The 17,132-nt window shown below is 43.6% G+C and overlaps 2 protein-coding genes across 3 annotated transcripts; both read left to right on the top strand.

Moving 5' to 3' along the window:
• The first annotated feature begins 6,939 nt into the window (after window positions 1-6,939).
• LOC130257724 (arylamine N-acetyltransferase, pineal gland isozyme NAT-3-like) lies at window positions 6,940-10,900 on the top strand. The gene is made up of 2 exons (XM_056500533.1): window positions 6,940-7,031; window positions 8,864-10,900. Exon 2 carries the CDS (start codon window positions 8,871-8,873, stop codon window positions 9,741-9,743), a length of 873 nt encoding a protein of 290 aa, XP_056356508.1. The 5' UTR covers window positions 6,940-7,031; window positions 8,864-8,870; the 3' UTR covers window positions 9,744-10,900.
• On the top strand, window positions 6,943-16,975 carry LOC130257723 (arylamine N-acetyltransferase, liver isozyme-like). 2 transcript variants are annotated; one of them, XM_056500532.1, is made up of 2 exons: window positions 6,943-7,031; window positions 15,401-16,975. In XM_056500532.1, exon 2 carries the CDS (start codon window positions 15,406-15,408, stop codon window positions 16,294-16,296), a length of 891 nt encoding a protein of 296 aa, XP_056356507.1. In that variant the 5' UTR covers window positions 6,943-7,031; window positions 15,401-15,405; the 3' UTR covers window positions 16,297-16,975. The 2 variants fall into 2 exon arrangements, with proteins under 2 accessions (XP_056356507.1, XP_056356506.1); XM_056500531.1 differs by lacking the exon at window positions 6,943-7,031 and adding an exon at window positions 12,560-12,670.
• Window positions 16,976-17,132: the final 157 nt, after the last annotated feature.

Here is a 17,132-nt window from a genome sequence, read left to right as displayed (position 1 = left end):
AGTTTTCTGAGTTCTAAAAGCTGTGGTTTTGATTGAAGTTACAGTAGGAATGGGATGATTGGATGGAAAGAAAGGTGATGGGAGATGATGGTGAGGGAAGCTGGGCTCAGTGTTTGAGAGGGAAGTGAGGTGATTATTAAGGAAAACCAACAAAATTTTAAGGGCATTTGGTCATTATAGCTACAGGGAAATCTGCAGAAGAGCCTTACAGGTGTCTCAGCCCCAGTGACCCAGACACAGGCAGAGCTCTGCACACACCAGAGGATTCAGTAACTCACACAAAATTAACAGGACTTTCATGTGTTGAGCAGAACTTGTGTGTAACACACGTGTGAGTGTTTGACCCCAGAGTTGCCTGGTTTTGCTTTATTCACACACCAGAGCCAACAACTGCCCCACACAACCCAGTCAAAGCTGGTTCTCCCATCCCAGCCCAGGAAACCCTCTGTTGGGACAGCAGCTGGGTAGTTTTCTGATCACTAAAAAAATTCTTCAGAAGGATTTTAAAGCAAGCTCTCTAGAGCTCAGGGATCACAAGGTTCAATAGGGCTGGAGACAGAATAAAAAATCACAGTGACATCTAGTGATCACTAATGTTTCACAAAGGTGCTACCTGTGGAAACAACAAACATATATTTAAAAAAAAAAATCAGCATTTTAAATACTTAGCACAAAAAATCAGAAGCCAGGGAAAGAGGTGGGCTACGAGTGAGGGTAGATAATGTGAATTAAAGTGCTGCAGGGCTGACAGAGAGCAAAGTGCCACAGCTGTGGAAGGGCTGGGGGATGATTTCTGCAGGGATCTTCCCTGGGTCTGCATTTCTCCCTGCTTCAGCAGAGTTTGCTGATGGTACTAAATTGCAGCACATTCATATAAAAGAAACTTGACGTGTTGGAGACTGGGAATAGAACTAATAAAATGATGTGCAGCTTTGAAAGTATGAGCTAGTCCCCAGGGAGGGGAAAGCAAAATGAACCCAATTCTGTGGCTGGAATATGTGGTGTGGCAGCAGCTCTGCCTCAGTGCCAGACAGACGCCGAGGGAAAAGGCAAATAAAGGGAGTGCCAGCAGAGCTACAATTCAGGTTTGCATCTTGAACCAGAGCAGGATTTGGGTTTGTGCTTGGCAGCAGCAGGAACTAACTGGTTTGTGATGTTGATTGAGTGTTTTCCACTCCAGGTTACTGATTGACTGATGGCAGTTAAAAAAAAAAAAGTGTTTTTCTTTTGGTTGTATCAGCCAAGCAATCTGGCCACAGTCATGCCCACTTGGTCAGGCTGGAGCTCAGTTCTGCCCAAGCACCCTGCTGGGGCTGAACCCCATTAATGGCACATTAATGAGCAAAGGATTAAAAGAAAATCTTTAACCAAGCAGGATGAGGCATAAATAGACATTGCCTATTTATGTCTTCATTGTGCAGAGTGATGAAAACCCAATCAGAGATGTTAGCTGGAGTTTCAGTGGGGATGGAGAACTGATGCAGTGGTGAATTGATTTTTTGCAGCTTTAACCCAGGAATCTTTGTGGCTGCATAAATTTGCAGGCAAATTTTTGTATGATGAAACATTTGGGAGCTGCTTTGACAAAAGTTGAGAAGGAAGCTCTCAGCCAATTTCCAAGCCCTTCCCTTGAGTCCCCAGCAGCCAGGCAGGTTTAGTCTCTCAATTAATAGCTGAAAGCAGAATATACATTCTCACTGTCTGATTTTGGATGCCACTGGAGAATATCCCTCAGAGAGATGTGTAAGGGAAGAGACAGATTCAGGCACATCAGATGCTGTGGCTGCCTCTGACTGTTGTGAGCAACAACCACACAATGGGAGTTTATTAAAAATGGTAGCACAAATTAACTGCTGGGTTTCTATGATTAGGTATGAGATTTTCTAGGAGGAAGAAATGTGTAGTGGGACTTCAGGCGCTGCATTTCAGTAAAGATTTTGATACAATGCTGTCAGGAAAGTCATTAACTATGCTGACATAGACAGGAATTAGAGGAATAATGGCAAACTGGGTAAGGACCTGGCAAAAGACAGATGATTTAATGAGGTTGCTCAGTGCTTTTGTGGGCATGAAGGGGAAGGATTTTACCTGCTCACCCCATCTATCCTGCAGAGCTGGGGAGCACCTGGTGCCACTCATGGAGGCTGGAAAACAAGGGAAAAGGACACTGCAGCTGCTGTGCTGGCCTGGCTGGCTGCTGAGCCCTGCTGCATCTTGGAAATTTCCCAAAGGGTTTGCACAGCATGGATGTTTTAGCAGGAACCTGTCCTGAGCTGAAGGCACTTTATTCCATCACCACCCCGGGGTCAGGGTCTCAGCCTCCAGCCCCAGAGACAAGGATGTATTTGTCAGCATCATGTTGGAGTCTGTTTGTGTGGCCCAGGGGATGGCAGGGGCTGCACTGAAACACAAGGTGCACTGCCTGGAGCTGGGCAGGTCCCAGCACAACTGCTGAGAAAGCAATTAAAAATAGCATTAGTGTGAGCTGACAAATCTAGTGCTTGGTTTGGTCTCAGAGGGACGTGGCTGAACCACAGGGTTTTCTCCGTGACAGCTCTATTTATTTTAAATAGAGGAGCAGAAGAGATGTGCCTCCAGATGCTTAAAAAGCAGGTGGTTACTTTTCAAGGACTATTCTACCAGAATTTCACACCACAGCTCCTATGAAATAAGGGTTTGGAAGATGGAAAATCTTCCATGATGGCAGAATCCTCATCACCTGCCTGTGAGGAGACACTGCCCTGGGTGTAGCATCAATTAGCAATGGTGTGATGAGAAAAAGAAGTACCATGACCATTGCAAGGAAATTAGTTGCCTTTTACCTTATGGGATGAAAATGCCCAGGGATGATATTAAATTAATCAGCTTCATCATCTCACAGCAAAGGCCATTCAGTAGTTTTTATGATCAAGGATCAAATTGCTCCATGCTAGGAAAAAAAGAGTAATATTATTATGGGTAATGTGTGGATCATCCCAGCAGGTGTGGAGTTTTTTTTTTTTTTTTTTGTTTTTGTTTTTTTTTTTTGGGAAAGGGATGATTCTTGGCATAGCTGAATTCCTGGATGCTGGATTTCTGGATAGATTCAGTAACCTGATTTTTTTTTTTTTTTTTTTACAAGATTCACTCAGCTCCCAGGGCAGTAGTGGATGTGATTTTAGATCCCATCAGCTAAAATTTACAAAGGAATTTCTTTCCCCACTCTGCACTCCAGAATATGATTCCCTGCACTGACCACATCTAAAATCAGCTTCCCAGCTTTCAGCCCCTCCCAAGCTTCTGGAGGACTCATTCCTCCTCCCATTCCCCCTCAGGTACCATGATCAGCAAACCCATGGGAAATTCATCCTGAGCTGGGAGGAATTTGCTCCTCCCCTGCTCCAGGTGTGAAAACCTCACCTCTCTTCTTTTCCATGCACCTCTACATGGTGCACATTGCTTTGTGCTGTCCACACCACACACAGGGCAGGCAGAAAAAACCTGTAAAACTGTATTTAAGTGTGCATGAGTCCCTGCAGTTGCACTTTGGAGTCACACCAGTGTGTTCCCCTGAGCACACTGCAGGGCAAAAAGCAAGTAAAATCCCAGTAAAGGTAAGTCTGGGAGAGCATTTTTAATCCAGAGCATCTCTCCTTTCTTTTCCCCACTTGTACACCAAATTCAGCAGTGGAGTGATGGGAATACTTTGTCATCACAAACATATATTATTTCTGTGATGTGTGTTAGTACATTGTAATGAAAATGTGTTTTCCAAAGGCACAATTGCTTTTTTTCCCCTTTGCTGTCACTGTGACACTCTTCACCAAGATAAAAGGTTTCCTTCCCACCTACCTCCAAAAAATATACATATATATATATATATACACATCTACATAAAACCTGAGTAATGGGAATGACAGAACTCCTGTAATTGTTCCTGCTTTGCATGCTTCCAGGCTGATTGCCTGAACTAGGACTGATCCAGATTCCCACTGAAGTCCATGAGGGTTTTTGCACTGAAACAGCAGTTTGGTTTTTGAGGAGCTTTTTGAAGAGGAGGCCCAAAGCCAGGTGAGTGGAAGTTTCCAGCATTAGCATTGCCACGTGGCTGTGGTGGAATGAGGACAATTTAACCCTGCTGAGGATGAGGCTTGGTAATTTCACAGCTCATGAATGGTGACTGCTGCTGCATTTGGCCATATTTACAAAGATTTTTTTCTTTAGAGGTTAGAAATAAATATATATATATCTCACCAAAGGAATTTCAGAGGCAATAAGAGCAAACTCTCATCACCCCCTTGTACTCATACAGATGTAACTCTCCTTTGGCCATTTCACCTTTACATTATTTGAGAATATTTTCCTCTTAAAAATATTGAAACAGTATTTTTTGCATGTGGTGCACAGGTTGGAATATATATATATACACACATATATATACATATATACATATATATATACACACATATATATAAACACACACACACACATATATATATACATCTATATCTATCTATATCTATATCTATATCTATATCTATATCTATATCTATATCTATATCTATCTATATCTATCTATATCTATATCTATATCTATATCTATATCTATATCTATATCTATATCTATATCTATATCTAATCTATCTATATCTATATCTATATCTATATCTATATCTATCTATATCTATATCTATATCTAATCTATATCTATATCTATCTATATCTATATCTATATCTATCTATATCTATATCTATATCTATATCTATATTAGATATAGATATATATAGTTTGTATATTAAACATCCTTAATATACCTTCATTTGTTATACAGTGTGCCAGAGAGCTGATTATAGAAGGGAGAAGACACTTGATTTTTACCTCAAATAGGGCACCCAATGCTTTTATTTCCCCAAGCCAATATTGCAGCATCTAATGCTCCATTAAAGCAGGCAGGGAGGGATATTTGATGAGGCCTCTCAGGAGAGTTAGGATGAGAGAATTATTTCAGTATTAATTTTAGTGCTGTCAGCAGTTTAAATTTATATAAAAGTGAGTGCAATTACATTGAGGATCTTCTGGAGAAATCTCAGCCAGCTCCAGCTCCTGCCAAGGTTGGGAAATGGTGTTTCAGTGTCCAGGTGGACAGCAGTGTCCTTTCCAAGGACATTCCCAGTTCCCCTGGTTGTGTTCCCATCCCAGCTGGCCCAGGCTGGGCTCTGCCCTTTGTGGCTCTTGGGGACAGGTGAGGGCACCTTGTGGCCATTGCCCACAGCTTGACTGCAGTTTATTGCCCCACCTGGAATTATCCCTGATGATCTGGCTTGGCTCTGAACAGACTGCAGCAAGGCTTGGGGCTAAGATCAGCCTTTCCTCACTTTAGCACTCTCTGGCTGAGCTTTGCCCTGTGCTGGCCTTGGGCACACCTGGGGAGGGTGGGAGCTCGTGGTTTCAATGGCTTGGCTGTAAAATGTGTGTGAAGAAAAAGGAGAGTGATGCAGGGTAGTGAGCTGGGATGAGAATATTAAAGACATGGAAGAAAATGCTCAATGTCAGATAGGTTTTAGAGAGAGGAGTTGAGAAATCTGAGTGTCAAAGTACCAGGAAATGGGTTTTACTCCTTTGGGGTCAGAAAACATTTGTCTTTAAAAAGGACCCCAAAGTTCCCTGGAACTGACCCTGAGCCAGTTCACATAAGGGAACATGGCAAGTGTTCAGTTCTGGCACCCAAGTAACTATTATTGGTCCCAAATAACTCTGTACAAGAAGCATGGATGGGTCTCCTCACAAGTTGTACAGAGACGGGTCCATGGAATTTCAGGATGGTTTCCATCAGGCTTCTCCCTGCCAAAATGAGGGTCTGTGGGAAGAGAAATCAGCAGGATCCAGACAGGAGTACAGACTTTATCTTTGTTCTGGTTTGAATCTGCCCAGTTAAGCCTGATGAGGGCAGATTCTCCTTTCCCTTCAGCATCCTGTGGCTTGGGCATGGATTCTCTCTTGTGGGGTCACACACCAGCCACTGATGGGATGATAAAGAGCCAGATTTTGGTATGGAAGTGGAGCTGTGTAATGAGTTATCACAGACATCTTGGTTTTATCTGATTTATTATCTCTGCTAATTATCCCAATAAATCAGTGTTTGAATGGAACTTGGCATTGACACTAAATGTGAGGGACTGGAACTACTGTTGGGGAGTTAATGGGGAAGATGCAGCTGCAGATGTCAGGGAATGAATGAGACTTGACAAAATGCAAGCAAAATTGGGAGATACAAAAGCAATATGAAATACTCTGAAGGATGGAGTTCTCTGTGTGTTAGTACTTCACAATCATCACTGTGCCAAGAGCATCCTCACCATCAACAACATCTGCAGGTGATTCCTGTGGCAAAGACCAAAGGAGACACACTGCTGGACCAGTGCTTTCTTATATTCTATGAAATTTACTGTAATAAAAACCACATGGATGTCACACAGAGCAAAGGAAGCAAAGGCAGCACCGAAGTTCCTGTGCTGCAGACTGGGGTAAGCAGGTTGCAGGTGCAGGTTACTGTGCTGAAATCTTGCTGTTCTTCAGAAACACTGCAAAAACCTTCTCTTTGAAATCATGCAAGCTTTCCTTCTCCAAACAAATAGTGATCTAATCACTGTGAGTAAAAAACTACATCACCTGAGTATATCCAGCAAGCTACTGAGACAGAAATATTTTGGTGATAGCCTGAGCCAGACAGCATCAAACAAGTGGAAATGTGCAGCAGCCCCTGCTCTAACAGCAGCCAGGTTTGCACTGCTGCTGGCTCTGCTGGCTCACTCAGCTCCCACGCTCCACCCTTCGGGCTTGTTTGGTTTGTATTTTTTTTTTTTTTTTCCCAGCTATTGCAATCTGATAGAGGCGGGTGAAAGCAAGTTGAAGGAAAGGACATTCCCCTGAAGAGCAGCTGGAGAGCAGTGCTCAAGCCCTGTCTGTGCTAAGCAGAGGACAGCCAGCCTTGCTTTAGCCTAGAACCAGCCCCAAGCCCCGAGGTGCACTGGCACTTGAGCTGATTTTCCAGGTAAGCCTTTTCCTTCACCCCAGATCTTGGCAGCTGAGTGCTCTCTAACCAGGAAGTTAAATCTGCCTGGGGACAGAGCACAGCAGAAATGGTGTAAGGGCAGAGCAAGGAGCTCAGCTGCTTGTGCTGTGGATAGCTGGTTTATTTACTCAGTTGCCTTGAGCAACTGGGGTATTTGTGCCATCTGCCTCATTTCAGCAAGCCCCATTAAAACAGCTCTGTAAACACCCTCAAGAGATGGACAGACAGACAAACCCACAGCAACATTTTCCCTGTAAGTAAAAAGTTACTGCACATGTTGTGCTTGCTGTGGTGGAGGGAAAGGAAGGGAGAGAAAGGGAAAAACTAGTTTAACTGGGATGCTGGTTTAAAATTCACACAGCAAGAACTAAGCTTGTGCCAAGTTTTCAGAAATGAATAGAACTGTAGTTCTGGGAAAATTCTGGGAACAGCCAAAAGCTGAATGAAGGGAACCTCCTGACTCTGATGCTATTAACCCCATCATGGGTCACTCATTCCTGCTTGGATGTTGAGACATGGGGCTGGACATGGTGAAAGAGTCAGAGTTCTGTAGAGCCTATCCTAAAGGTTATATGGGGACCCAAACCATGGCACCCTCTGCTTCTGCCAGGATATTGCACCAAATGGGAATTTTTCATTTTCTTTCTTTTGTTCATGTGCTTTCAGTACATAAAATTCCCACACAATTCTGGGTATGCCATTTTTCATCAGATTGGGAATATAATCCTGTTGAACAGTTGGATGTTTTTCTTTTGGTTTTACTTTGGGAGTTGCACACAGGAACTTGAGAGCATTTTTGGATCTCTTGGGTGAATAACAGGAACAACATTGCTCCATACTTACAGATGTCTGAAATTTAGCAGTGCCTGGGGAGAAATAACAGAAGTACTTGGCTCCATCACAATCCCATTCCTTCCATCAAGGGCTGGGAGGGCTGGAGCTGCTTTCCACCCCCGTGTTTGTGAAATAGCCTTGCACTGAGCCCTCCCAGGCAGGGCAATGTCTGCTCCTTCCCGCCCAGGCAGCCACCACCAGAGCAAAGACCATGAGCAGAAGGAGCAACTGCATCCCAAAGAATGATCTCAGAAAATGTGAGGTCTTTGAACCTGGTGGTTTAGGCCCAAACCTTGGTTTCCTCCTGTTGCTGGAGAAGGGCTGTGATTAGCAGGACTGGGGAGCCAAGCTGTGCTGTGGGGAGGCAGCTCACAGCAGATGCAGCAAAAAACCTCCCACAGCCTTTTCTGCCCTAAAAAAGCCTTCTGCACTCCAGGTCACATCTGTTATACCAGCACAGAGAGCAGGTGAGACCAGCTTGTGCCTGCCTGCCTAAATAATGAATGAAACACCATGGCAGGACAGATTTGCTTAGATTTGGTTGCAAGAAGAGGTTCTGGATCACACTGCAGGAGTAGGAGGGTTTGTTTTCTGCTTCTGCTCTGCTGAGTCAAACCAGTCAAAGCAGTTCAGATCTGGAGAGTCTCAGTTCCTGTAATTTCTAGCAGGGAAACATTGCTGCTACTGCTTTTGTTCCTTCCTACAGAGATTTGTAGCTTTGCTGGGCAGGAACTCTGCTGAAATATGCTTAGCACAGCTGGAGCCTCTCGTCACAGCTGTAAAAGAGGCAAATAAAAATAACATTTGTGCTCATCAGCAGCATCCCATTGGCTTCTCTCAGCACTATCACTCAGCTGCCTTTGATACAGACATTAGTCAAATCCTGCTCCTCTTCTGAGCACCCCGTTATAAAGGGTGGGGAAGAGCCTTCCACCACTTCTGACAAAACCTGTTATTTTTCCCCACCCTTCTCTCAGAGGCAGCATGGACATCAAGGAGTATTTTGACAGAATTTCTTACCGGGGTTCCTACAATAAGCCAGACCTGGCTACCCTGTCAGATATATTCCAGCACCACATCCGAGCTGTGCCCTTTGAAAACCTCAGCCTCCACTGTGGAGAAAGAATTGAGCTGAACCTGGAAGCGACCTACAACAAAATAGTGAGGAAGAATCGTGGGGGCTGGTGCATGGAAAACAACTACCTTCTGTCTTGGGTCCTGAAAACTCTTGGCTACGACGTCACCCTCCTGGGAGGAAGAGTTTTTTTCCCAGAGCTCGACGCCTATGCAGAGGAATTGGATCATCTGCTGCTACAAGTGAAGCTTGATGGCAAATCCTACATTGTGGATGGGGGGTTTGGGATGCCCTACCAGCTGTGGCAGCCAATGGAGCTGATTTCAGGGACAGATCAGCCTCAGACCCCTGGGGTCTTTCGTTTTCAGGAGGAGAATGGGACCTGGTACCTGGAGAAGGTGAAAAGGAAGCAGTGGGTTGTCAACCAGAGCACCTCGACTTCCCAAAATGTGGAGAATGAAGTTCGCCGGCCGATTTATCTCTTCACCCTTCAGCCACGGGACATTGAGGAGTTCAGGGGCTGCAATGCTGAGCTGCAGACAGACCCTGACTCGCTCTTTGTCACCAAGTCCATCTGCAGCCTGCAGACCGCCGACGGCATCCGCGCCCTGGTGGGGTGGAAACTCACTGAGATGAAGTACAATTACAGGGACAACACGGATCTTGTGGAAATCAGGATCCTTGCAGATGAAGAAATAGAGAAAACACTGAAGGAGAAATTCAATATAACACTAGACAAGAAATTCGTGCCCGTCAATACGAGCAAGCTGTCTCTGTTCTAACTCACTGCCTGAATTACAATTCAATTCAGTGGCATTACAGGCAATTCTTCCCTCTCTTTCCCACAAGCATCCAAAGGTTAATCTTTCTCTTTCCATCTACACCAGTGTAAGGCACAACTTACTAGCAAGAATCTGGAAAATAAAAATGGATTTTCACAATTATTCCTGCATTTCTTTTTAAGTTGGGTACAAATTATTTCTGCCTAGCTCAATCAAATCATTGCCCTTCTGTTTGTGCTTAGCAGGAAGCAGACTCAGCCCATTCCCTACTCCTTTCATCTCTTAAAAGCTTTTCTAAACACACCCAGTGTAGCTGGGCAGAATGATGGAGCTGTATGTCTTTGTCTTTATTACCTGGTGCTGCCACCTGGGGGAAATCATACCTGCCTCTTAAATGAATACTATATTATTTTGGGAATATAATAGCCAAAAACCACAAAGACATCCTGTGCTGAGTTTCTCCAGTTAAGCCATAAATCTGTTCTTTTTGCTCTCACATCCACAGCACGTGGCAGTCAGGCCATCCCCCACCTGTGCAAACTCACCATGTGAGTACTTGAGGACAGGTTATTTATGACTTAGAACTGATGATAAGAAATGTCAGTGACAATTCTGTGTTGTTTCAGACTTTGCACAGCTCCTGTTCTCTTGGTGACATAACCAAAGAGCAGCATTTCTTTGAACTGAAAACATCTCAGAGCATTTTGTTTGCTCGCACTCAGCAGCAGACTGCTGGGAAATCAGATTCTACTCTGGGTGTTTTTGCACGTTAATTATTATGCCTGAACCAAAACACATGCACAGAATTATTTTTCTGAAACATATCTGTTCTACTGAGGATGTGTTTGCAGTGATACTAATTATATTGATATAAGGAGAAATGATGAATCTTAATCACATACCTAACGGGAAAGATTTCTAGTAAGAGAAATTACTCAAATGTGACCACTTTGCCCTTTGAGAAGATGCTTGATGTTCTTTTATGTACAAATCTTGGAAGCATTACAACTATGCACTTATAATTAAGCAAATTATATTAGTGAATTACAATTAAATAAAAAAATCAAGCACTGTGAACTAGAATTATTCAGTTGTTTTTTTTTCCCCCCAAATTACAGCGTGTATTCCCAAAATAAATAAAAAAAGTCATTAATCACTGAAGTTGTCATGATTATTTGTATGTGCTAATAGTTTCCAGCTAAGGCTTTTAAAAACATAATAACTCACTGAAACTTTTCCACTTGTTATGGAGTATGTGCAGCTTTCTGGAACTATCAGTTTAGATTTAATAAAAGCTGCTATTCTGCATGTTCAAAATGTATTTCTAAGAGACACAGCAAGCTCCTGAAACCCCCTTCTTCCCAGAGTCAAATCCACTTACATGTGCTTGGCTGCAGGGATGAATAGTTCTTTGTAGCACATAAGGCCCTCCCACCCTATGAGAAAATGAAATATGGTTGTAAAAGGAAGAGAGGCTTCTTATGGTGTGGACCAGCAGCTTGCAACACAAATGATCAGAAGAAATTGTCCCAGGACCTGGCTTGTTTATAACCCGTGTTTTTCTGGGGCCCCCAAATTAGAGGGAGAGCTAAACTCAGTGGGACAGCAGGGACACAGCACTGGGATGCAGGTGAAAGTTCAGGCAAGTCTTGCAGAGCTGTGGGGCAGGAGAAGATCCACGCACAGCCAAGAATCTCCATCCTTCGTGGGAATGTAGGAAACACCTAAGAGGTCTGTGCCCACTCCTCTCTCCTTGTCAGGGTGTTTCCTGCACTTTGTGCTGTTCCACAGGCTCAGGGGAACGAGTCCAGAGCTATAAAATCACAGACCTTTAAGATCAGAGGAGGGAGTTATGCCCATTGCCCCTGAGGTGCAGCTTGTGGAGGGCAGAAACAGGAGAGAAGGAACTTTTCTTTCTGCTGACTAATCTTCTGGAGCATGTGCCCCTGCACAGCTCAGCGCTCCTGCTCACCCACAGAGACACAGTGTGCTGCTGAGCAACACAGTGAAACTTGCTGTTGGAAGGAAAAAAAAAATTAAAAATAAATAAATAAATAAAAGGTTTCGTTTCGGATTGTACCAGGCTTGTGTTTTCCTTATCGCTAACTCTGGGGACAAGTACTTAAAGGCACAGCAGGTTCAGGGAGCTCAGAGCTCTCTGGGAGCAGGATCTTCCCTTTTGAAGGACATGGCTTCTCTTTGAACCCAGGGGAATTTAGACAATTATGTGACTTGGCAAATCTGACCTCGTTGCTTTGTGGGGGCTGGTGTCAGCCACGAGGAATAGCTCAGTCTGGTGTGATTGCTTCAACAGTTGCCATCCCCACCAATAAATCAGTGAATTCCTGCCCTGGATTACTCTCTGTCTATCATAAGTCACTTCCTACAGGGATCCAGACCACATCAGTGTCAACAATGTAAAATCTGCATCATTTTTGCAGGAGTGCTTTGCTGCTTTAGCATGGGAGCACCCACCAAGGTGCCCCAGACACTGAAGCCCCTGGCTGACCTGCAGGGTTGAGGATGGGTTTATAGGTTAGAACCACTTACAAAAATTGCTCATGATACCCATGCTTTGCACTTCAGCTGTCATTCAGTGATTTGGAAGGTTAAAATCTTCTCAATAATATAAGGAGTTTGGGGGCTGGATCATTTTCAGGTTCTCTGTGTAGCACCTAACACAATGAATTGCACGACAGTGCTTTCCACACATATGCCAATACAAACAAACCAATAAACCCATCAGAGTATAAACTGCTCTAAAATAAGAAACTTTCTCCTCTTTGGCTGCCCTGCTGGAGGATAAGGCTGTTCCTGACAGGCAGTAAAGGCAGCCTGGACCTTTAAGAGCAGCAGCTGCCAATGCAGCTCTTCCTGGGAACTTTGGAACGGGCCAGGGTGGAAAGCCTGAGCTGACTGCCTGAGAGGTAAGCACTGAATGCCTGATCTTTAACTTCCTCCTGCAGCTTTGGGTCAGCCTCTATGGGAAAGTCCACTCCTGTGAGTCTGCATACCCTGTGCACAGCACTGCAGGTGTATTAGCAAAGCATAAACTACAGGAACCCCAGGGCTGATGGTGAGAGAGCATTGCAAGGGAGTTCTGCACTGTTCCAAGTGCAACATCGAGCACTTGAGAGTTAAACTAATGCTTTATGCTGAGCCAGAGCGTATGAAAAATGCTCAGCTATTGACTCACAGTGTAACTTAGAATCAAACAAACAGTGTAGGCATGTGTGAGAGGATCCAGCCTTGCAGTCCCTCATGATTTTTAGCAGAGAAGAACTGATGCTGATATTCAGCCTAATTCCAAAAGGAGCCAGCCATCCCGAGGGACAGGTGCAGGCAGGCAGAACTAACATCTGAATCTCAGTACCCACCAAGCTGCAGGAGCGCTGAGCAAAGCTCAGCTGCTGCAGGGGCAGAAGGAAACAAAGCTGAGATCTGGACTGAGCATGTTTGGTAACAGTTTTGGAAGGCAGAGTGTCCCCCAGGACAGGGTTTGCTCACTGCTGAACAGAGGGAAGGGCTGTGCCAAGGAAAAATCTGCCTCCAGGAAAGCGAGGGAGTGAACGCTGATTTATGGGGATGCTCCCGAATGTCAACGATGTTGTAGTGCAGCTTTATTATACTAAACCTCTTTAAGTATTCATTGAGATCAGAACATTCTGTCAGCCACCACAAGGCTGTCTCTGGAGCAGACTTTAAATTGATGAGGACAGAGAAGGGGCAGCTGGGGAAACCGAGGCATGGCAGGGAATTTCCCAAGATTCCCCAGTGTATTTTCCCAAAGCCTCATTGCTAGCACCCCGTGGGGGCTCTCCATGGTGGATGAGGGGAGCTGGTTTTATCCTTTCCTTTGTGCTTTCCCCATGTAATGGGGACACCCAGAGCCAGGAGATGGGCTACAGGGAGGGCATCTGGCCCTCTGCTGCTGACCAGGGCAGGGACTGATCTGGTTTATACTTGAAGGCAAATTCCAAGCATGTCAGACCCACCAGGCTGATGCACTCCTCTGGACTCCTGCTGAAGTTCAGCTCAACACCCTCGTGAGATAAAGATGTTTCTATCTTCCTATGTAAAATTGCTGAAAGTGAGAATAGAAAGAAAAATGAGGCAGTGTACCACAGGATGAGCCTGCCAGTGAATGTGTATGCTGTGTGTTGGGAAGGAAATGGCTTTCTGCAAGTGTTTCCAAGGAGATCCTGCCAGAGATGAGTGCCCTTGTCCTAAAAAAAGGATGGAAAAAAACCATAAATGCAGTATCAAAGAGACATTACTGTGTTTTCATGTAGACTCTTTGGGTCCTTTTGAAGTGAAAATGTTTATTTCTTATTCCCATATTGAGATAATTCTCTATTCTGTCACATTTTCCTGTGGGTTTGCATTAGCCAGTCTGAATGCTGGTACTAGTGCAGATCAGGAGCAATACAACCAAGTCATGTGAGTTGTGCTGCTGGCATCAAGACTGGGGTTAAAGTCTAGAGATTAGGCCATTGGATGTGCTCATCTGCTGGGATGGGAACACTTCCACCTATGGATTTGAGATGGGATTATCACAAGCTTCTAGCATGGACATGGGGTCAAACTGCTGGGGGGAAACAGTTGGACCAAAGCTGAGAATATTCAGTGGGAGTTTGTCCTATCTCATCCACTTCAAAGGATTTATGGAAAATCCTCCCAGGTAATGTTCAGCCAGTTGAAGGAAGCAAGAAATCCTCAGACTTTTTGGAAATTAACACAGCCCTTAACAGATTGTGAATTGTTCTGAACAACAAATATCCCAGCATGGAAAAAAGCCAAATTAAATCTAAACTAAAGGCAAAACAAATCCTTGCAGAGAGAAGATGAATCACTGAATTAGAAGTCTTACAGGGAACCTTTTGTACCTTGGCCACACAACCAGTGCCAATGACAGTGTCTTTCTGCTAATGAAAGGGGATCAGAGATACAAAGACAAAATATTTTCAATAATTTGATCTGCAAATAAAGCCTTTAGTTTGTAAAATATAGTCAAAGAAACCAAAAGATTATGAATGTGCCTTGTATGTACCTTTAGATCAATTCCTTTGATCCTTAGGTTTAAAAAATTAAAGTCCCTTCCTTTCACAGCCAAAGCCCCATCTAAACTCCCCAGGGAAATTTAAGAGATTAAGAAAACAACCATCTACTTCACATGGAAACCTGTCTGAAATGGTGACACACTGAGATGTTAATCCCAGTTAACTGAATCCATGAATGCAAAACCTTCCAGTTAAATTACCTGTGGGATAAAGAAAGAATTGCTTACCTGGTATGGTAAAAGAAACAGTAAGGTCTTGCTGTGACTTTTATGCTTGTGTAGTGTGGCAGCTTTTCTGCAATCTTTGTTTCTTGATTTTTGAGAAGTTTTGTCATGTGGCCAGAGATTCTGTTATGTGCTGTGTCTTCCCTTGGGAAAAACATCCACCTGGTTTGAAGGCAGCCCTTGAGTGAGGGAAAGCATTATTGCCACCTGTTCCTGTCCTTGTCTCTTTTTAAAGAAATACTTAAAATTCTTTTAGATCCTGAATAAAATGGCTCAGACTACATTTGCAGGCTGGTTAACCTGTGCTACAGAAACAGGAGTGACCCCCTTGACAGCTGCACAGCACTAACTGCCTACTTTTCTGTTCACACAGGCAAAATGAACATTCAGGAGTATTTTGGAAGAATATCTTACAACAAGCCCCATAAGGATGCAGACTTGCAGACCCTGAGAGCCATCTTCCAGCACCACATCCAGACCATTCCCTTTGAGAACCTCAGCATGCACTGTGGGGAGCCTGTTGAGCTGGATTTGCAGGCTACTTACAATAAGATTGTGAGAAAGAAACGTGGTGGATGGTGCCTGGAAATCAACCACCTCCTCTTCTGGGCCTTGCAGGAATTAGGCTATGAGGTCTGTATTCTTGGTGCAAACAGCTATGAACCAGCAGAGAAGGGCTACACTGCTGAGATTAACCATATCCTGCTGAAGGTGGTGATCCAGGGAGATTCCTACATTGTGGATGCTGGGTTTGGTGGTGCCTACCAGATGTGGCAGCCACTGATGCTGATTTCTGGGAAGGACCAGCCCCAGGTCCCTGGCATTTTCCACCTCATGGAAGATGATGGCACCTGGTACTTGGAGAAAGTCAAAAGGAAGCATTATATTCCTGAGCCCAGAAATAATGACATCCCTGATACTCCAGACCTGGGAAATATCCGAAAAATATATAGATTTACTCTCGAGCCACGGCACATAGATGACTTCCAGGAGCTAAATGAGTACCTCCAAGTGTCTCCAGACAACATCCTGAGGAAGAAGTCAATCTGCACTCTCCAAACCACCAATGGCCTCCTTGCCTTAGTTGGATGGAGCCTCACTGAGATGAAGTACAACTACAAGGAGGACATGGACCTGGTGAACATCACAACCCTTACAGATGAAGAGGTTGAGAAGACGCTGAAAGATAAATTCAATATAGTACTGGAGAACAAACTTGTGCCAGTCAATGTTCGTGGCTTGCCACCCAATTTAGTGGATAAGATCTAACTGTAACACTGGGCTAGATGGATCTTTAAATAGCCAAGAGGAAAATTCTAAAATTAACATTAATTGCAATAATCTCATTTTTAACACAAGCTAGTCACAAAGCTTGGTAAATTCCAGTACATTGCTAATTAACTGCATATATTGATTGCATATTTTTTATTAAATCTCTCCTTCTTCAAGACAACTTACTAGCTCTGTTTTGCTCATATGGAAATTGCTTTTTGACTCCTTTTGTTCATCTTCTCAAGAAGTCATTTTATTGCAGATATATTTTGTGACAAATGAGACCAAAATGATGCAGAAGGAGAGGCTGTGTTACCATTTTACATGAAGACCTCTAACCCTTTTTGGCATTATTTCCAATCTTCTCAGCAACTTTTACAAATTATTCACTTCCCTTAACAGTCTTAAAGGGAACCTGAATTTGGCTTTTAAAGACTTTGTAGAAAAAAAAGAAATGTTAAGACTTTCTCAAAACAAGCCACCACTAGGTGCTGATTATCTTATGAAAAGTTGAAAGACTTGAGTGCTGTTTCTTTTTCAGAAATTGACTTAAAGTAAGATATTTATCCAAGGGTAGATAAACCCCTCCCAAAATGTCTCTAATTTTGACTACACACTTTTTCTCAGTCTGATTTATCTGTGTCTCTGAATTCAAAATAAAATCTGTAGAAGATGAGATGACTCAACAGTTCTTAAAAATCAAGCTTTTGGTATCAAAATTAGAAAAAAAGTTGGATCAATATTTGCAAGCTATAATCTAAACTTTTGCAACCAAACCTTCATGAGATATCAAGAGAACATGACAGCATTATAGATAAAAGACTTTGTATTTA

The sequence above is a fragment of the Oenanthe melanoleuca genome, chromosome 11 (genome assembly GCF_029582105.1).
Source record: "Oenanthe melanoleuca isolate GR-GAL-2019-014 chromosome 11, OMel1.0, whole genome shotgun sequence".
Lineage (NCBI taxonomy): Eukaryota > Metazoa > Chordata > Aves > Passeriformes > Muscicapidae > Oenanthe > Oenanthe melanoleuca.
The sequence above is the reverse complement of the archived record's forward strand: the minus strand, read 5'-3'. Positions and strand labels throughout refer to the sequence as shown.

Bases quoted from the DNA above. Each gene is read 5' to 3' on its own strand.
- LOC130257723 (XM_056500532.1), top strand. From the start codon at position 15,406: ATGAACATTCAGGAGTATTTTGGAAGAATATCTTACAACAAGCCCCAT.
- LOC130257724 (XM_056500533.1), top strand. From the start codon at position 8,871: ATGGACATCAAGGAGTATTTTGACAGAATTTCTTACCGGGGTTCCTAC.